Source organism: Pipistrellus kuhlii, unplaced genomic scaffold (genome assembly GCF_014108245.1).
Source record: "Pipistrellus kuhlii isolate mPipKuh1 unplaced genomic scaffold, mPipKuh1.p scaffold_m20_p_23, whole genome shotgun sequence".
Classification (NCBI taxonomy): domain Eukaryota; kingdom Metazoa; phylum Chordata; class Mammalia; order Chiroptera; family Vespertilionidae; genus Pipistrellus; species Pipistrellus kuhlii.
The window spans coordinates 9476572-9498311 of record NW_023425522.1 but is presented as its reverse complement, the minus strand read 5'-3'; the positions used below and the strand labels follow the sequence as shown (position 1 = coordinate 9498311).

The 21740-nt window shown below is 42.9% G+C and overlaps 1 protein-coding gene across 1 annotated transcript; it reads left to right on the top strand.

Annotated features, from left to right (window-relative positions):
• The first annotated feature begins 1164 nt into the window (after positions 1-1164).
• Positions 1165-13998, top strand: LOC118727042 (polyunsaturated fatty acid lipoxygenase ALOX12-like). The gene is given in 15 exon segments (XM_036452495.2): positions 1165-1369; positions 1908-2078; positions 2080-2110; positions 3260-3341; positions 3447-3584; positions 3667-3770; positions 4027-4187; positions 4718-4861; positions 5398-5607; positions 8613-8699; positions 8931-9100; positions 9593-9714; positions 13295-13395; positions 13521-13691; positions 13819-13998. Coding segments are annotated over 15 exon segments (2007 nt in total). The 5' UTR covers positions 1165-1234.
• Positions 13999-21740: the final 7742 nt, after the last annotated feature.

Here is a 21740-nt window from a genome sequence, read left to right as displayed (position 1 = left end):
TTTAAGTTGGGTGAAATCCCAGACCCTTCACTGATCTTGAAAATTACATTCAACCTATTGACAATTTTTTTTTTATTTTTTTAATTATAGCTTTCTATGCTGGTGGAGATGCAGATAAAAGGGCACTCTGGTACCAGCCTTTGGGGAAGCAATTTGACAATAATAAACATTGGTCTACACTTATTGGCAAATTCATTGACTTTATACATTAATTTGTGTGGACTTCACATGTCAAGCATACCTCAAAATCATGGTTTAAAAGGAATAGCCAATATACAATATATACAAGCATTTTACTCTATGAATCTCATTTCTGGAAATCTATCCTTTGAGGGTACATATACAACAGTGTTCATTAAAGCACTCATCACAATTAATACTGAAAACCATCAAGAGAGTAATCCTTCAAGCTCATGAAGAGAGCAGTTAGACCTCCATCTATTGATTTGAAGATAGTCTCATCATGAATTGTTAACTGTGGAAAACAACTTCTAAGAAAATAAATGTATAGTGTGACCATTTTTGTGGAAGAAATTACATAAATCATATGAAACAATCTGATTAACAGAAAGAAGTGGAGAAGCAGAAACAGTAGATATTGACATTGGTTGTCTATCTAGGATGGGGGTGTGGATAGAAAGCAAAAGGGAGAAAAGTAATGCATTAGCTACTCTAGGTGCATGGGCACTGAAAGCTTATTACAGGAAATGCTCTAACTTATCCCTGACCTCTGAAGTTTCCCAAGAAGGGCTTTCTCTAGCCCGCAATGGCAACCCCAGTGCCCCTTTGGCACACAGACGTGGTAGGTGAATAGAAAGTGAGCACAGTTTCCCAGAGGCACCAGACACTGCAAGAAAGCAAAGGGATAGTACCCAGGACCCCTTCAGAAAAGTAGTACAACCAGACAGAGGGGGGAAGTGGGGTTGGAGGTAATGAGAGCCTAGAAAGAAACTCTGGTGGAATCTCCCTGCCCCTCTCCCTCTCTTGCCCCACCCAGGCTCAGTCCCTCATCTTCCCCTAAGCCCCATTCTCAGCACTTTGCAGAGAAAAGCAGCAGCCTTTCCCCCACCCTCTAACTAATCCCAGGTTCAGGTTTGTGTGGGGTGGGGCCCAGTCCTGCAGTGGGCTGGCACACGGAGTCCTGCTATATTAAGGCAGCAGAAGAAAGCCTGGCCACGGAATCTTTGGTACCAGTAACAGAATCTTTGCCACCCAGAAGAGCCCACCTGCTGCCATGGGCCGCTACCGCATCCACGTGGCCACCGGGGCCTGGCCCTTCTCTGGGTCTTTCAACCGCGTGCAGCTGTGGCTGGTGGGGGAGCGCGGGGAGGCGGAGCTGGAGCTGCAGCTGCGGCCAGCGCGGAGCCAGGTGGGCAAGGGAAGCTGGGATTCAGGACCTGGAAGGGCTGGGCTTGCTGCATAGGTCGGGCAAGAGCGATACAGGAAGCTCAGAGCCAGTAAGGGAGCATCAATGCTGGCTGGGACTCCCAATGAGAAAGGATAACTGCACCTGGATACTTGAGAGGGTCAGAGCCAGAGCCCACTAGGAGCTCAATCCCTTTCTCCCTTCCCCCTCCATTCAGCCTCAACTCCTTTGTCAAGTGACCCCAGACCAATGTCATTATAGGATCAGTGTTCCAAGGGGGAGGGTGCTCTGAGAGCATAGGAGCAGTGAACTAAGTTAATGGACAGTAGTGTAGGTGACAACACTCATTCCCCCATTCAAGACACCACTGGCCCCACCATACGTCCTTCATCCTCCAGTTGCTGTGAGGTGCAGGTGTTGGGGAAGGAAAGTTGTATTTGAAGGCCTTAACCGCAGACTCCACAGAGTACCCCACACCCTCAGTTAAGCTTCCTCTCCCGGATCCCCGCTACTAGTTCTCACCGGGTTCTGGTCCCCACAGGTGGAGGAGTTTGAGCAGGACGTTCCCCAGGACCTGGGGCCACTGCAGTTCGTGAAGTTGCGCAAACACCACTCCCTGGTGGACGACGCCTGGTTCTGCGACCGCATCACCGTGCAGGGCCCGGGAGCCTTGGAGGAGGCCGCCTTCCCCTGCTACCGCTGGGTGCAGGGCCGAGGGCCTGCTGACCCTGCCCGAGGGCACTGGTGAGGGGCCGCCTCAGGGAAGTGGGTGCAGGGCTTAGGGTGTACAGAGAAAGATAGGGGATAACACTGAGGAAGGTCTTAGGGGGTTAAAAAGCACATGCTCAGCAGGTTAAAAGTGGACAAGACAGGAAACAAGGGGAATGTTATACACAGAATGAAAAAGCAGGATGTGTGGATCCCACCTCCCAAGGTGTGCCCTGGGAATGGGAGGAGCAGCCGTGCTGGGAAACAGAAGAGCCAAAGTAAAGGGGAAAGGAGATCTCCATGTGACTGGGAACAAGTTAGGGCAGGGACAGGTAAAGCTAGCACATGGGACCCCTGAAGAGCTGGTTTGGCTGTGACAATATGGAAAGACACCTGAGAGGGCAGGGAGCACACTGACCGGGTGAGGATGAATGAGGACAGCAAAGAGAGAATCCGTTACCTTAGGAAATAAGTATGAGAGACAATTGAGGGAAATGACAGGTAAGAATGGAAACCTGAACTAAAATGTCTTTGAGGCACAAGTAAATACAGGTACGGAGGAGGCAGGATTAAGCCAGGTGACCAACTATGAACTATGTGAAGTTGAGGACAGATGAGGTGAAGCCAGGTAAATGCAGCAACATGGATCCACTATTTCGTTTGGCACACAGAGAATACCTTGTCCCAGGGAACAGGTGACAGTGGGAGTAGGCTGTGGTCAGAGAACGTAAGTGTACCTAACTTGAAATATGTCATTTTGGAAAACAGCTTAAGGTGTGGACAGGGAAGAACCAGAACAGGGGAAAATAACAAAAGAATTTTGGATAATATAGGTAGATGATGACATTTCAGCTGATTAAGAATGAAATTCATAGATAATGAAGAAGATATAGATACATAGAGAGACAGATGGGGATAGATGGGTAAATTTGAGTTAAATATTATGATCGGATGTCAAAATGGGATTTTCCTCTCAGGACAAATATGAGATCAGAGATTGATGAAAACAAGAAAAGGGAGTGGGTGAACTTGAATGACTAGGAAAATAAGCAGGGGAAACAGAGCCAGAGAAAAAGGCAAAAAGGTATGGTGCCATGCAACTCAGAAACAGGATATTGGAAGAAGCCAGAGCATAGAATAAAAGTGCAGAAAGCATTGAAGTCAACTACCTTAATGTCTCCCCAGCCCGCCTAGCAGGAAATAATACTTGGGATGTGTTCCAGAAGCACCGAGAACAGGAACTGGAGGAAAGACAGCAAATCTACTGGTAATTGCCCTATTAAAAGCCTCCCAAATGTACACCCCCTCCCTGACAACTTCCTCCATCAATGACTTCTACCCCCTCCATTAACCTTTTTCCCCCGTCTGCTAGCTGGGCCACCTGGAAGGAAGGGTTACCCTTGACAATAGCTGCTGGCAGTGAGGATGACCTACCTGCAAATATGAGATTCCATGAGCAGAAGAGGCTAGACCATGAGTGGTCAGCAAATGATTACAGGGTGAGGAAATGGTCAGAGTGGAGTGGGGCTGGTGGATCCAGAAACAGGTGGGATTTGGTAAATTGATTATTTCATCCTTGATGTCTGCTCTAGGTTTATGGATATTGCCCTTAAACATGTTTATTCCCTCATGAGATCCTGGAACAGCCTGGAAGATTTTGATCAGATCTTCTGGGGACAAAAGACAGCCCTGGCTGGTCAGTAGTTTCCCAGGTCTCCATAACACCTTGATGGCCATGTTAATGAGCTATCTGTCACACTCTCTAGTCCCCAGAACTGCTTGCCCAAAAAGAACTTATACAAGGGAATCTCACAGAGGCCTCATGAATGAAAATATATGGGCTGGATATCAAGGAGTCATGTGACTAAATCCTTGGGGTAGTAGAGTCTCAAGGAGAGGGACATTGTGCTGTGGTGAATACCCTCCTCCTAACCTTCACTCTGACCCCACAGAGAAGGTTCACCAGCGCTGGCAGGATGATGAGCTTTTTGGCTACCAGTTCCTCAATGGCGCCAACCCCATGCTGCTGAGACGCTCCACCTCTCTGCCCTCCCGGCTGGTGCTGCCCTCGGGGATGGAGGAGCTTCAGGCCCAGCTGGAGAAAGAGCTCCAGGTACACTTCCCAGCCCTTTATTGTCTTCTTATCTATGTGAGGGGGTGAAGAGGAGGGACCAAAGGTGAGTCAGGGAAGGGAGGCTGTAGTAACCATTGCCCTTGGATGCAGAGTTCTCTGCTTGAAAAACCTAGAGGTGATAAAGTATGTAAGGAAAAGCATCGAGGCTTTATATTGCCAATAAAGCCAGCCATTAGGAGATGTTGAGGAAAGAAGCTGACAAGGGGAGAATGTGGCATACCTGTGTTACACACTCAACTGGCATACCCACTTCTAAAACTACCTGACACCAGCAAGCCCCATGTCTCTAGGAAAGACTCCTTTCATGGGGTCTTAGCCTCCCGGTAAAATGGGAGCACTTGAACCTGATGCTCTAGTTCTTCCTTCACTTCTGCCACTGGGACTCTGGTGCTGATGTAGAATAATGGCAAGAAAAGAGAGTGAATGTCTTTACATTTCTGCCCCTTTCTCTTGGCCATGTGGAGGTATACTTTCAACTATAACCATGGATATGGTCCTCTTTTCCTCAGGGTGGTTCCCTGTTTGAGGCTGACTTCATCCTATTGGACGGAATTCCAGCCAATGTGATCCAAGGAGAGAAGCAGTACCTGGCTGCACCTCTTGTCATGCTGAAGATGGATCCCAGTGGGAAGCTGCTGCCCATGGTCATCCAGGTGAGGTGTCCTGGGTATCCCATTCCCAACACTGCTCTGTTCATCCCCCACTCTGCCAAGGGACAAAGACAGCTGGTTCTTGTCATCTATCTCTGCCTCACTCAATAAGACCTGTCCTCATCTCCAGTCTCTCTTTACAACCTTGTGGCCTGCTCAATACTCACCTGAAATTGCCTTTTTCAGAGTCTTTGTTTGTTCTCACCCTAAGGCTACCAATCTCTTCTGACCTTTGAATCTCACCAATCAATTGATGAGAGCTGTCAGGTTTCTCACACGTCCCCACTTCTTCTTTCTATTCTACCATCCTAACTTATACCCTCATCAGGTTTCTCTCAGTTCTACTGGTCACCTCTTTCCAATTCCTCTGGCTTTGAGCCTGGCCAGTAAGGCACTCACACTTCCCCACAGCTATTGTAAGGATGAGTAGATTATAACCCTCTGGGAGATAACAATCTTAGTGACCAGTGTTTCGCCCAGAATACTAAATGTATAACATATACTAAGGTTAATGAATGCTTAATTTATCTTCATTGCAGATCGAGCCTCCCAATCCCAGCAACCCCACCCCACCACTGTTCCTGCCTTCAGATCCTCCACTTGCCTGGCTCCTGGCAAAGACCTGGGTCCGAAGTTCAGATTTCCAACTACATGAGCTCCAGTATCACTTGCTGAACACTCACTTATTGGCTGAGGTCTTCACTGTGGCCACCATGAGGTGCCTCCCAGGACTGCACCCTGTCTTCAAGGTACATTCTCTACCCTCCATGTCCCATCTCTCTCACATCCCAGAGAAAGGAAATGTGCAACAGTTCTCCAGGATTTAAAAAGCCTAAGCTATCTGGTTGGGAACATGTTAACAATGTTTCTTCTCATTGAGCAAGTGTCCATGTTATTGTAACAAAAAAAATCTTTATAGGAATTTGAGAATGGAGAAGAGGAGATGGTAGTGTCAGGACTTTGAGCCTTGTGACTTTATCTCTAGTGTTTAAATTATCTTTATTTTGAGATTGTCATAGATTTTCATGCAGCTTTTTAAAAAAAATGCAGAGAGATGCCAACTATTGTATTAAGTCAGTTCACTTAGCATATATTTAGCATTTATTGTAAGGCAGCTCTGATATTCTCCAACAGAGTCTGGTGTAGAGTAGGAATATAATTTCATTTTCAAAAAGTATTGCTCTGTGTTCAGAAAGTTAGCATTTAACTGGGAAGACAAATGGTACACATAAAAAATAAACAGATGACAGTATCTAGAAATAAACTTTGAAATCAAGAGAGAAAGCAATAAGCACTATAATTTGGATAGAGAATGTTCCACCACAACTTAGGAATCATTAAATAGAAGATGAAAGGGATAAAAGAGTAGCCCAAGAGGTAATTTAACCTGCCAATGAGAGGTTTGTGGCATGTTAGTTAGATAAATGGAAAGGAAAATGCAAAGACCTTGTAATGAGGAAATGGTAGTTGTGGCATGCCTGGGTGCAAGACTGGAGAGAAAGCTCAAAGGTCTGAGCTGCTGCAACAATGAGGAGCCAACTAGGTAGATACTGTTTAACTGATCTAGAAATATTGCTTTTTTGCTTTGTTTTTAAAGTGAGCCTAGAATCTATTGCTAGCCAGAAGGCAGCAAAAATAGCCTTACGCTTGCAAAAAAAAAAAAAAAATGTTTTTGGAATCTTGATGACACTTCACATATAGAGCAGGCGGGAAAATAATACAGGCTCAAGATCAGGACCAATTAATTGTCAGAAATAATACAAACGAGAAAATCCAGTTTGAGATGAAAGATGAGATGCTCAGTTTTAGGTACATGGAGCTTGGTGCTCACTGAGTCTGCCTCTTGAATGCATCACTTATGTATAGAAGGAGTTGAAATCTGGTGTCATCTCACACTGACCACTAGGTACACTGGCTTCTGGATCTCCAATGGGATGCAGGTCAACTACTGTCTGAGGCCACCCAGCAGGAGCTACAGCATGATCTGCAGATTTCTCCTCTTTGGTTGGAGGTTTTGGAGCTGTCTGACCAGAGCTGCAGTTTGTTAGGTTAAGTTGCGATAGAGTAGGCTATTTATATGCAAAAGCCGCTGTGCAGGGCTTGGGTGGGTTTGTAAATTGGGTGGGGTGGGGTCTCAGGGAATCACTAGGTTAGGGCGTGGCAAACAGCAATGGCTGTCAGTCAGCCGTCTTTGAGTCTCCAAGTTTCCACGCCCCAACGCAGTAAACAATGATTTCTGCGCACACCTCTGCAAGAAAGTCAGCCTCACTTTCTGACCTGATGGCAGACAGTCCAGCTTCTCCCCATAGGAGTTTGGGTTCCCAGAGTGTCACCAGAAACTGGAGTCCAGAATAATGGAAGCTTGTGTCTCCCCTCTGGTTGAAAAAAACAAAACAGCATGCCCAGCTGCCAGCTGCCAGCCCAATTTGCAAGATTCACATGCCTCCCGTACCTTAGCTTTTTGGTGCCTGTGCACGTCTCAATGCTCTTTTCTCTTTCCTTCTAGTTGTCTGAATTCTACTCAGGCAGCTTTCAGAAGGTTCTGGGTGATAGATGTTTTGTCTTTTAGTTGTAGTTTTGGTGTGGTTGTGAGAGGCAGCATGTTCAGGTGTATACATTATGCTGCCATCTTGGTTTTTTTCTGGTTCCTTTAATTCTGAAAGTACCCTACCCTCTGCCAGGGCCAGCCTGAGGTGGGAATTGAGAAAAGAAAGAAAGTCAGGAAAGCGGGATCAGGAGGACTGCAGGTAACCATTGACCTACTGCAGCATCTTTATTTACTGTGTAATGCCTTTTATACACAAACACTTGAATAGGAAGTCTGTCAAGAGGAATGTACTCTTTGTTCCTCTTAATCTTTAAGGGAGAGACAGAGCAGAAGGACAAATTCTTGGTATAGCAAATCTCAGTAAATAGTTACAGACTTCTTGGTAAGCCATGAAAGGTTGCTCTCATTCTACTGATAGTCACCATCCAAACAAGTCTGGAAAAACTGTGTGGGTAGTGGGCTAGCTTTGCTAGCCCCATTCAAGTTCAAGGACCCTGTCAGCTTACACGCGGTCTCCAGCAACCCACCCCACCCCTTACCCTAAAATTTAAAAAATTCAAGAGTCTGTCAGCTTACACCCAGTTTCCAACAACCCATCTCACCCCTTACCCTAAAATTTGAAAAATTCAAGAGTAAAATAATTAGAAATTGAAGGAACATATTTGAAAATTAGTAGAAAGACCAGTTGAAACTATAAGGGTATGAATGATAGAAATATTATTTTTTTAAATCAAAAGTTAAACGGCTGATTCCCATAGAACATCTATACTCAAGGGGGAAATAATAAATGTAATGATAACAGCTATTGTTCAATGAGTCTGTGTGTTAGGCAATCTACTGAACACTCTCATATGTTATACAAAGAAGCATCACCACAGCACCTGTGATGAGACCTTATTGTCATCCCCTGTAACGAGATAAAGAGTTGGATGCTTAGAGGGTATATTATCTTGGTCAAGTATCAAAGTTAAGTGGTGAAGCGTATATTAAAATTCAGGTCTCAGATGTCAAAGCTCAACTTACAGGGGAATAGGAGAACATGAGACTGAGAGAACAGAAAGGCAAAAGCAGACCCGCCTGCAAAGGCACTAGCAGGTACGAAAGTATCAAGATGAAAGAAAGTCACCATGCTGAGTGCAACTCCCTAAATAAGAAGGACCCAAGTATTTCCTCCATAAACCACCCCCTCCAACCTTCTCCATCCAGCTCCTGATCCCACACACCCGCTACACCCTGGACATCAACACAAGGGCACGGAACCAACTCATCTCGGATGGAGGTGTGTTTGATAAGGTAAGGAGATAGAGTGTGGGAATACCTAATCATCCAGCTCTGCATGACCTCCTGTCACTTTCAAGATTCCAGGGCCCCTGGGTGAATGTCCTGACCCTTTAACCCAGGAGCCTTGTCCCTTTATCCCAATATCTTTGAATCTGAAAAGGCCACATCTGACCACTTTATATACTATGCCATGTTCTCCAGCTCTGTTTCTCCCCTTAAGACCTCTCATATCTATTGGCACAGGTAACCAGCTCAGGCGGAGGGGGCCATGTGCAATTGATGCGTCAGGCCATGACTCAGCTGACTTACCGCTCCCTCTGTCCTCCTGACGATCTGGCTGACCGAGGCCTGATGGGAATCCCAAGTGCCCTCTATGCCCATGATGCTTTACGGCTCTGGGACATCATTGCTCGGTGGGTGAGAGTGCTAGCTGAGAAATACAGGGACATTGGGAACAGTGAGAATGGGGCTTTAACCTGAGTTCACCATGAGGGCAAAGGAATACAGAACAAGAATGTTGAGACAGGAGAAGCAAAGGACTCCATCAAGAAGAAATGAGGAACAGTGAGGAGGTGGTGGGCTGAATCTGAGAATGGGAAAGCTACAGGAGACAGCAGGCAACGTTGTGTAGGAGAGTAAAACCAAGGGGTCTGGTGGAATTGGGGATTTTGTTAAAGCGACTATCAACCATGTGTTTGGAATTCTAAAAATGAATGATCCACATTTTATTCCTTTATTAACTAGTGTGTACAAAGAACTATGAGATGTCCCAAAAGGCAAGCCTTGTCAGATCTGTCCCCAAATCCAGTGAGAATTAGATGGATAGACACCACAGAAAAGGAATAACAGTCAGAGGCTAGAGCCTTCTCCTCTCAAGGAGCTCAGCTCTCTTCTCCTCTGGGCAGGTACGTGGAGGGAATCATCCACCTCTTCTACCACGGGGATGATGTCGTGAGAGGAGACCCTGAGCTGCAGGCCTGGTGTCGGGAGATCACTGAGGTGGGGCTGTGCCAGGCCCAGGACCGAGGTGAGATACCTCCCCAGACAAGAGAACTCCTTGGACACTCTGCTGAGAACCCCTTCTCAGTCTTGCCCTTCTGGGGACATACCCTAACCCCTCATCATGCCCATCCCTCCATACATGAAACATCTGAATCCTATTCCCATCTCCTAAGACCCAGGACAATTCTAGAAACTCAAGGATTGTCCTCCTCAGAGACCTTCATGCTTTCTCATAGATGCCCCTCACCTGCCAGTGGGAATTATAAGTCAAAAACCACAGGTAAGGAATCTATTGCCCAGGCTCTGCCAGGCTCTCTCCTAATGGTTGTCTATTTTCTTACTTAAGGATAGAAATGGAGAGATTATCCCCTGCCAAAGCCCATGACAGCCCATCCTAGATTTCCCTCCCTTTTCTTCCTTCCTTCTACTGTCCAGCACACAGAAAGAATCCAGACATCACACACACCTGCCACAGTGCAAGGTCATTGCTAAATGTAGTCTCAATACTGTATATATTTTGACTTAACCCCAAACTCAGTGTCATGATCCTTGGGATTCATGTTCCTTAGGCAAAAGTGCCCTACTCACTGGTTAACTACCTTCAGGTTCCCTTCTCCATTTTTTATCCACAATGAAGAAATAGCCTTTCTTGAGCTCTTCCAAGATTAATAGTCCTCTCTCTAGTACACATAGGCAGCTGAAACTTTTTTGAATCAACATTTAACTCTTTTCCCCTTCACACTTCACATCAATACCTTGAATCCCTTCTACCCCCTCCATGCTATGACTGTAGCCAATAGCTTAGAGTGTTTACCAATAACTGGGCCCCAGGATGCTAACATCAGTAAACTACATGCTTACCCTAGAGTGGAGTCTTACCTCAAAGTATTTAAGGCTGTACTTTCACCATTCATCCAACAGCACCTCAACAATCCTTCGTGACCAAAATCTCTGTAGTATGTCCCAGTTCTGGCCATCGGGCTCCACGTGCTACAAAAGACCCTCTCCTTCTCCCCTTCGTGCTTCTCCCCATGAAATATCCACATCAGAGCACTTGTAAAACTTATTTGACTGTGAGTTTTAACCACTTGTACTCACAATCTTCTCCCTGAGCTTTCATGGTTCTCTTTGTGCCATCATTCTCTCATCATTCTCATTAAAGGCAGTGTGTTAATATTTTCTCTTCCCAGACCTATTTATTGAGAAAGCCATTTAATATCTTTGACTGTTAATATCCTTTCTCTGAAGTGAATATAACTCTTATCCCAAATGAAATTGAATGTGAAAAGTAGACACATGTGTAAAGCGATCAATGTAAAATGATTGTGATCATATACCCCGCGCCAAAAACTTACCTCCCCAATTTGACCAGCAAATATAAAAGGTGAGCAGGCCCTTAAACTTCACTCAACTGTAAATTGAGTGAATAGGACAGTGGGTTTGGTGCTGTTCCAGCTCCAACATGACTCTATGACTTCTCTTTTCTTCTGCATTATAGACCAGATACCTGAAACTACTTTCTGGGAATGGGAGGGCAACCTTGGTATTCTTTTGTTTTTGTTGTTAATCCTCACTGGAGGATATTTTTCCATGGACTTTTAGAGAAAGTGGAAGGGATGGGGAGAGACTCAGAAAGAGAAATATCTATGTGAGAGAGACACACTAATTGGTTGACTCACACACATGCCAGGACCTGGGTGGGGATCAAGCCTGCAACTGAGGTACATGTCCTTGAAAGGACTGAACCCAGGACCATTTGGTCCATGGGCCCATGCTCTGTCCACTGAACCAAACCAGCTAGCACAATCTTGGTATTCTTAATGACTTTGGGGAAGAGTAAGACTTTTATTAAAATAAAACAAATATGGAGAAAAGTTAATGTTATAAATCATTGACCTACAAATTGAACTTTTAGTAAGGTGACATACCTATATAATGAGCACAAAGAACAAAAATCATTACCAGCTGCCCAGAAAGCCCCTTGTATGCTATTCTAGTCCTTGCCCATCCAAAGGTAACCACTTCATACTCACAGGTTAGTTTTACCTGTTTGAACTTTACACAAATGAAAATACAAACATGCAATCACTAATGTCTCAAAATATGTTTGAAATTCATCCATGCTGTTGTGACATGCAGCATGTAGTTCATTGTTCTCATTGTATATTATTCTATTTTGTGAATATGACAGGCTTTATTTTTTCCTTTTTGCCATTGATGGGCATTTGGGTTGTTTCCATTTTGAGGCTATTAATGTCATTGCTGCTGTGAACATTGTTGTGTGTACAATTCTGTTGGGGGGGGGGTGTCTAGAAGTGAGCTCACTGGATCGTAGGATAGTGTGTGTATGTTTAGTTTTAGTGGTTTCTGACACTTTCCCAATGTGCTTGTAAACATTTAACTCCTTCTACAGAGTATGAGTTATAATCAACATATTCTCAAATATTTGAAAAAATACTTCAGTCATATTGTGAATATGTTGTCCTAGGTTTAGTAGCCACATGGATATCTTCCTTTAGGTGAAGCCTGTTATTCTTTTGTGCCATTTTATTTGGGGGTGTCTACCTCTCTCTTACTGCTTTTAACCACTTTTTGAATCCTGGATGTTTGACCAAACAGCCTCTCAGGCCGTCCCACTCTCCACCTTATAAACATAGCTACAATGGACTGAGGGACTTTATATGGACTATCTCCATGGACCATACCCTTTATAAGGTAACTATTGTTATCTCTATTCTCAGAGTAAACTAAATAGCAGCTCAAAGAAGCTACGCAGTCAGTCCGAGGTAATGCAGTTAGCAGCAAAGCAAGGACAGGTTCCTTGACTAAATTATGAGCCACCCCACCTTTTATATCTCATATCTCATTTTCCTGCCTTACTTATACAGTATACTTATCACTATATAACAGTGTGTAATTTTACTTAGTTATTCTGTTTATTACCATTCCTCACTACACAGATTCTCTTTTGCCCACACGGATTCCCAATGCCTACATAGTGTCTAGTACATACCCTGTTTCCCCGAAAATAAGACAGTGTCTTATATTAATTTTTGCTCCCAAAGATGTGCTAGGTCTTATTTTCAGGGGATGTCTTATTTTTCCATGAAGAAGAATATGGTACACATTTATTGTTAAATGAACATAAAGGAAATTTATTACCTGTATACAGTAACAGTAGTACGGTAGTTGTCAACACAAACCAGACAACTGTGAATCCTACAGTATCAAGAATTTACTCATTTATTCAATGACAATCATGTCATCATCTTCTGCAACATCATCATAACAAACCAATTCCTGAATTTCCTGGTGAATTTCTTGTGACTCCATTTCTTTCAGAATCAGTGGACCAAATCTCTCATGTTTAGCCTGGGGGGGGCCTTATTTTCAGGGGGATGCCTTATATTTCACTCAGAAGGAAACCTGTACGTAGGTCTTATTTTCAAAGGATGTCTTATTTTCGGGGAAACACGGTAGTAGTCCATTAATTTTGAATAAATGAACATTATCTAGTTCTTAATTTGTGGATATGTCAAGCTATCAGCATTTATTTCCTTATCTCCTTTGGAACTGCAGTGTCTATGCTTTGTTCTTTTCTCTAGGTTTTCCTGTCTCCTTCCAGTCTCGGGCTCAGCTCTGTCATTTCCTTACCATGTGCATCTTCACATGCTCTGCCCAGCATGCAGCAGTCAACACAGGCCAGGTATGGACTGAGACCCTGGGTCTCTGAGAGAAAGCATCTGGTCTAGGGGACACTTGAACAAGAGAGCTTGAGTATAGGGTCCTGAGTCAGAGTTTCTGAGTGACTCCAGTTTCTTCCTCCCCCAGTTTGACTGGTTTGCCTGGGTCCCTAATGCCCCGTGCACAATGCGGATGCCCCCACCCACCACCAAGGAGGATGTCACAATGGACACAGTGATGGGCTCACTACCTAATGTCTGGCAGACCAGTCTTCAAATGTCCATCACATGGCTCCTGGGCCGGCCCCATCTAGACATGGTGAGAGGGGACCTCTGGAGTTCTGAGGGGACTGATGACTAACAAGGAGACATTGGAGTGAGGGACTGGAGTTTGGGTTCCTTTGTCTTAGAACTAGAAGATGATTGGTCCTTTCTTTCTGCTTCAGGTACCACTGGGGCATCACAAAGAAGAGTATTTCTCAGGTCCTGAGCCCAAGGCTGTTTTAAGGCAGTTTCAGGCTGATCTGGACAAACTGGAAAAGGAAATCATGGCCCGGAATGAGCAGTTAGACCTTCCCTATGAATACCTGAAGCCCAGCCTTGTAGAGAGCAGTATCACTATCTGAGCCCAAATTGGTCACCGTTCAAATACTTGAGGCCCCCAACATGCTTACCATTTCCCCCTGATTTTTACTAATTCCATGCATCTGAGTTGCTATGGTTCTGTTTTGCTCCTCTTGAGTTTCCTACCTAAATACTTCACCTGCATGAGGCATTGTCCTTACTTCTAGCTCCCCTAATAGAATGATCTTTACCTTGAAACCAATTCCCTCAGAAATCAAATATCTACTCATCTAACATTTTCTTTCTCCATGAAAGTTTGTCTTCTCCATTTGTCATAAAATCATTATATAATGAAATTACATTATCAATGACATAAGTGATTTAAAATTTGTTTTTATGGTATAATTAATTTTTTTAATATAGTGGGAGTTAAAAGTTAATTTCTCTGCTCTGGATAATCAGTTATCACAGCACTATTCATTGAAAAGCCCAATAATCTATAATTCTGACTAAATCATGTTTGCATCTATGAATGAGTCTAATTCTTAACTGTCCAGTCATTAATTATACCACATTCACCTAACTAATATAGCTTTATACTTAATGTACCTGCAGTTTTATGACAAACTCATCCAAATTGTTCTTTAGAGGTGCTTTGACTTTGCTTGGGCTCCTAGCCTTCCATAAAAATATTAGGATCAGCTTTTCTAATTCCAAAAATAACACTTGTTATGATTTTTATCAGAATTGCTTTGCATCTACATAATTTTTAAAATCTTAAGCCAATTTTGAATTTTTGAAAGATATACACTGTTACCTATAAGCATTGTGAATTGAATTTACTTATTTTGTTTACATACTTCACATTTATGTTCATAAATAAAATTGGGCTATAATTTTCTCTTCAGCTATCCTTGTCATTTTTTTGGTTTAAGAAGGCTGTCATTTCCCCAAAGAGTAAGTAGGGTAGTGTTCCTCATTCTGTGTTATTTGGGGGAAATTTCACCTAAGGGTAGAATTACCTTTTCCTGGAGTGTTTTATACAATTTCACCTATTTCTTTTTTCAATTTCACATTATCTAGATCTGGTGGTGTTTTTCATGGGGGAAAATTTAAACATACAAACTAAGCTCTAGCTGGTTTGGTTCAGTGGGTAGAGCATTGGCTTATGGAATGAAGGTTTCTGGGTTCAATTCCCATCAAGGCACATGTCCAAGTTGTGGGCTCCATCACCACAAGGACGCCTACAAGAGGCAGCTGATCAATAATTCTCTCATCATTAATGTTTCTCCTTCTCCGTTCCTCTCTGAAATCAGTGCAAATATATATATGAAGAATGAAACTTGGGAGAACACAGAGATAATGGAGTAATTAATGGAGAGATCTCTACCATGATCCATCTCAGCACCTTTCAAAACTGCTCAGTCTCACTCTGGCTGGTTTGGCTCAGTGGGAAGAGCATTGGCCTGTGAACTGAAGGGTTGCAGGTTTGATTCCCAGTCAAGAGCACATACCTTGGTTGCAGGTTTGAACCCCCAGAAGCAACCAATTGATATGTCTCTCTCATGTTGAAGTTTCTCTCTCTCTCTCTCTCTCTCTCTCTCTCTCTCTCTCTCTCTCTCTCTCTCTCTCTCTCTCTCTCTCTTTCTCTCTTTCTCTTTCTCTCCTCCCTTCTCCCCCCAATGATAAAAATATCCTCAGAGGATTTAAAAAAGAGCCACACACACAAAAAGAAAATGCACATCCTCTATAGAGCCAAGTATTTCATAGTCCAGATCATGTTCTCCAATGTTGTCCACAGAAAATCCTACAGAAGCAGATTCTCAGAGGCAGATGTTAGAAAATTTCCTAGGGGAGACTAAATGAAGAAAGAGGCTGACAACTCCAGTATTACATCAAGAGTTCATTAAGGGAACTTACATATGAGGCACATCTTAAGTGACAGCATGACAATATGGGTCTCTTCTATACTTATGTCTTTGCTAAAGAATTTGGCAGGAGCTAAAGAATTATGCAGAACAGGGCAAGATGGACAGGGGCCTGGAATGTGACTCATCTGGAATGAGTGAAAATGCTTCATCATGCTTGCCCAGGGTAGGGGGCAGGGCAATGGCCTGTTCCAGGAAGCAGCACACATAGGGCATAGATAGTCTCTGAGGAGATGTACTGCAGGAAGCAATCCCAGTTCTAGCCAGATCTAGTTCAAGGGTCCTGCAGAGGCCACATCATGGAACAGTCTCTCCTCCATAGCAGAGATGAGTCTTCCTTTTTATTTATTTACTTATGTATTATTTTTGTTTGTTTGTTTGTTTGTTTGTTTTTTGAGAGTATGTTCATTAAAGCTGGGGGAAGTGAAACAAGGAGGGGCTTAGGGTAGAAGAGGCAACAGGAGAGAGCATAGGTGGGACTGCTTTGGTCCTCTAGAAACGTTATAAGGAAGAAATGGGTGTAGGGGAGGCTACTTTGAGTCACAGGGAAGTCAGAGAAAAGGGGGCCTTGGAGACAAGATCAGGAGGTTAACCAATGCTCCCTTCATTACAAGTCTTGTGAGGACCCTTAGAACTTGTGAGGAAAGGCACACCTGAAGGGGAAGAAAGGCGTGGTGTGGACATGCTCCCCAGAGGGAGCGTGCCCAGAAATGCTCAACATAAATTATTTTCTCAGTGTGGGAGGTAAAGACGAACAGGTCTAACTCGGATTGGGTACATTCTTCTGTGTTCATGAAAGATAACATTAGATATGCAATACGAAGCCCAGGCTGCTGAGGCTCAGTGGGTTGGAGCGTCATGCCAGGCACCAGAAGATCATGGGTTTGATTCCTGATCAGGGTGCATGCCTAGGTTAGAGGTTTGATCCCATGTCTGAGTGCATACAGGAGGCAACTGATCAATGTTCCTCTCTCTTTCTCTCTCTCTCTCTCTCTCTCTCTCTCTCTCTCTCTCTCTCTCTCTCTCTCTCTCTCATTTTTCTCTCTTTTCCTCCCTCTCTTAAATCAATAAAACATTTAATGCAATACTGAGTGATTAATATGAAGACCTTAACAATTGAGCCATTCCTCTTTTTATGCTTACAGCATGAACTTTTTAAAGTCATTAAATGATAAGTATGAATTATATCAAACACAAAAAAGTATAAGCATTTTATATAAATCTCACAAAATAAATCTCTCATTACTGTCTTATATCTACTTATAGTATATTGAATTACTATTATTTTTTCAATCTAAAAGATTTGACGAGCCAGACAAGACAAATACTGCATGGTTTCACTTATACATGTGGAATCTTAAAAAAAAAAAAAAAAAATTAAAGTCAAACTCCTAGAAACAGAGAATGGAATGGTAGTTGTCAGGGGCTAGAAGTTGGGACAAGTGGGTAAAGATTATAAAAGGGCATATATTCAGTTATAAAGTAAATAAGGTCTGAGGATCTAATATATAATATGTTTATTATAGTTGGTAATACTGTATTGCATAATTAAAATTTACTAAGAAAGTAGAACTTAAGTGTGTACATCAAAAAATAAAAGGTAACTATGGGAAGTTATGGGTATATAAACTTAATTATGGGAATTTGATATATTTGTAAATATATATCAAATCATCATGGTATATACTTTAAATATATTACAATTTTATTTGTTAATTATACCATAATAATGCTTTAAAAAATTGGAAGCCAAAGTACTTTTATGGAGTTAGCCATTTCCCTCTATATCTTACTATACACAACATGTTCACCATTCTTTTTCATTGGCTTATTAAATATAGCCTACTAGCAATTTTTTCTTCATGCCAAAACAACCCATGTCCATTGTAGAAAATGTAGGTAACCTGGATTAACATAAAAGAGTAAAAAAATAATATAAAAATTACCTAAAACTCTACAACCTAGAGATGTTACCTTTATGTACATTTCCTTTCTGTGTAACCAGGGAGAAGGCCTACAGTGCTTATTCCTCCTCCAAAAGGAATTTACCCTTGTATAGCCCCTGTGCCTACTGCTGGCTTAGTTTATGCTATGCAATCCCATTCCACAAATCACTCAGATTAGACCAAAGAAGATGAGCACGCTACTTGTGCTAGTCAGGTTTGGTCAGGTAAAAGGACACTGCCTTGGGTTTTATAAGCCAAATAAAGGGAATTGGTTACACAGGAAATGGAAAAAGCTCAGAAGCCAAATACAAGATGGTGAGGCCGCTGAGAGATTAGAAACCACTCTCATCAAAAGACACTAAAAAGACAAACCACAGACTAGAAGAAAGTATTTATGAAGCATGGAGCATCTAATTAAAAAATTTGTATTCTGGATGTAAAAAGAACTTTTACAACTCCATAATAAGACAAACAGCCCAATAAAACAAAGTAGACCAAATGTTTTAAGAGACACATTACCAAAGAAAATATATGAATGGCAAATAAGCACCTGAAAAGATGTCCAACATCATCAGTCACCAGGGACAAGCACATTAAGACTAGGATGTCTAAAACTTGAAAGACTGTTGATACCACATGTAGATGAGGATGGAGAGAAATTGGAACACTGAGGATCAGAAAATAAAATGGTATAACTACTTTGGAAAACAGTTTGATAGTTTCTTATAAAGTTAAAGGTTTAATTACCATATGATTCAGCTATTCCCCCTCTAAGTGTTTATTCAAGAGAAATAAAAACATCTGTCCACACAGATGTGATGATAGTCAGCCAGTATGGGTATGGTTGAGCATGGTCCTATGAACGAGGAGGTCACAGCTCCTTTCCTGGTCTAGACACATGTGCAGATTGCAGGCTCGATACCCAGGAGGGGGTGTGCAGGAGGCAGCCAATCAATGATTTTCTCTTATCATTGATGTTTCTATCTCTCCCTCTCCCTTCCTCTCTGAAATTAATTTTTAAAAATGTATTTGAAAATATTTTTTAGAATTAAAAGAAAAACTTGATTACATATGTTCATAAAAATAGTGAATCATGTTCAAAGCAGCATTTTTCATAAAGCCAAAATCTGGAAACAAATCCAAATGTTTATAAATAGGTAAGTAAATAAACAAATTGTGGTATTTCTATACAATGAAGTATTATTAGGCAAAAAAAAAACAAACAGTGGACTGAAGAAAAGATGAATACACTTCATCCTATACTATTCACTAAATACAGTTAAAGTTCATGAGCATTACACCTAAAGCAAATATAAGACTCTAAAGGGTGGAGATAAGAAGACCAGCTCAGAAATGACATGACAGTGAGTTCCCAGGGTTTTCTTTTTAGCCTCATATATCTGGCTCTGGGCGCTGGAGAAGCTGCCAACCTAAAACACCAATGGGCGCAAACAAATAAAAATCACCAAATCTCTCTGGCCAAAGGAAGAGGAAAGGGGCCAAGTAGCAAAGCAGAAACTCTTAGATATATAATCACTGTGTCCCAGCCAAAAATCACAGAAGAACCACAGTCCTATCATCCACTCCCTGTCAGCAAATACTGAATGGGATCCTAGCCTTCCACTCCTGCCTGGCTGAACCAAGGCACCTCTCACATTTCCCTCCTGCAGATGGGGGGTGGAGGGGGATATCAAGAAGACTGGGTGTATTTTGCCAACATAAATAAATGACCTTCAAAATTAATTCTCAGGCATCACTTTTTTATTATTAATGTCTATAAAATGAAAAAGAGCAGAGATTGACTTTCTTAATATTCATACACTGCCACCCCCATCTCCAAAAAAAGATTGGCAATTGGCTGACAATCCAGGTTGTGTGTGTGTGTGTGTGTGTGTGTGTGTAAGAGAGAGAGAGAGAGAAAGAGAGAGAGAGAGAGAGAGAGAGGGAGGGAGGGAGGGGGGACAGAATGAATGTGTATACTTTAATCTCATAAACAGAATAGATCTTATCCCTGCTTTATACGTGAGGGGCTAAAGTTGAAGGAGGAGAAGGAGAATGGGTAAACTAGCCCAGAAAGTGTCATGGCCTTGATTTATATTGTTAACACCCATTCTCTGACACTTAGTGTCACCTGTTGTCCTTGTCAGTTCGATGAATCCACTCCCAAGTTTTATTTATGACTTCTTCATTCTTAAAGCACATTCTTAAATTCTTATGTGCTCATTGTTTTAATACTTTCTGTTGCTTTGATTAGGACTCCTCCTAGGATGTACAGGGTCCAAAGCAAATAATTTTTTGCAGGCCCTTTATCTATATAAACAACTCAATTAAAAAAACATAACACAATTAAAATACATAACACAATTAATATATCTTGCATATTTGAAAAAATATCATTATTCAACTCACACAGGCATACTCTTTCAGCCAGCAATTCCATGTAACAGAACTTTTAGCAGCACTTGCCTAGGAGATAGCAAAACTGAATGCTGGTGTTCACAACTGTTTCTAGCAAGCTGGAGATGTTAAACAACCATGAATATCAAGTAACACTGGTATACTTCACCGTTAGGGGAACCAAGACTCTGTCAACTAATGAACAACAGGTCTTGCCAGTCTGGCTCAGTGGATAGAGCATCGACCTGCAGACTCTAGGGTCCTGGGTTCAATTCTGTTCAAGGGCATGTACCTCAGTTTTCCAGTCCGATCCCTGGTTGGAGCACATGCAGGAGGCAGCCAATTGATGTGTTTTTCTCACATCAGTGTTCCTCTCTGTCTTTTCCTCTCCCTTTCATTCTCTCTAAAAAGCAATGGGAAAATATCTGCAGGTATGGATTTAAAAAAAACAAAAGAACAACAGGAGTTGCTTCAACCAACTGTGTATCAACCTGTGTAGTCAATCTGCCCTGCCTGTCATAGTATAAGCTTTCAACTTTAATTAGTGTAGGAGAATCCAAGATGGCTGCTCGGGTAGGCAACTAGCCGCAGCTGCACACAACAATTTCAATAAAATACAACTAAAATATAAAATGGACATTACCCAGAACTACAGGAAAGTCGACTGACTGGAAATCCTACAACAAGAAGCAAGGAGAAAACCAGAAGGAAGCGCGGAGGAGCTGTAAAAGCCCAAGGTACGGAGACCCGCGGCGCGCAGAGAGGACAGAGCCGGAGAGGAGGGAGGCCGAGTGCCTGGCTGGCGTTCCCAAGCGGGAAGCAGAGAAAAGCTCCGATTGTGCTGGGCCCAGCTCCAACTGCTCTGAACCCCAATTCTAGGCCAGACCCCAGGGACCCAGGCTCACCCATAGGGAGCTGGGCTGTAAGGCGGGACTCCGGGGAAGCGGCAAGAGGAGGTCCTGGAGGCGCGCACACTGCGCGCAGAGAAGGGCCGGCCGGCTGTGCCGCAGGATTGCCCTGACGGGAAGGAGACTGGGGCTCCAGACTGCTCTGAACGCCACCTCCAACTCCACTTCCAACTGAACTGAACCCCAATACCGGACTCATTGGGGGAGAGCATAGACAGTTTGGCAGCAGGCGAAAATCGAGGGCACCTTTCTCTCAGAGGCACTTGCAACAAGTACTGAAGGACCCTGAGTCTCAGGAGTCGCATAGGGCGGGGCTGACAGAAGCCAAGGCTGTAGGCTCCACCCTGAAACCCCGCCCCATCAGGAAAGCTGCCTGCGAAAATACCTAAACCAAATAGATCACAAACGAAAGAAATGGAGGACAAAAAGCGACTGGATATAGAGTTCAAAACCACACTTATAAGGTTTTTCAAGAGTCTCCTAGAAAAGGCCGATAAAATAAATGAGACCTATGAGGATATGAAAAGGGATCAACAAGAAATGATAAGGGATCAACAAGAAATAAAGAATACATTGTCTGAAATAAAAAATATTTTACGGAGTCCTAAAAACAGAATGGAAGATC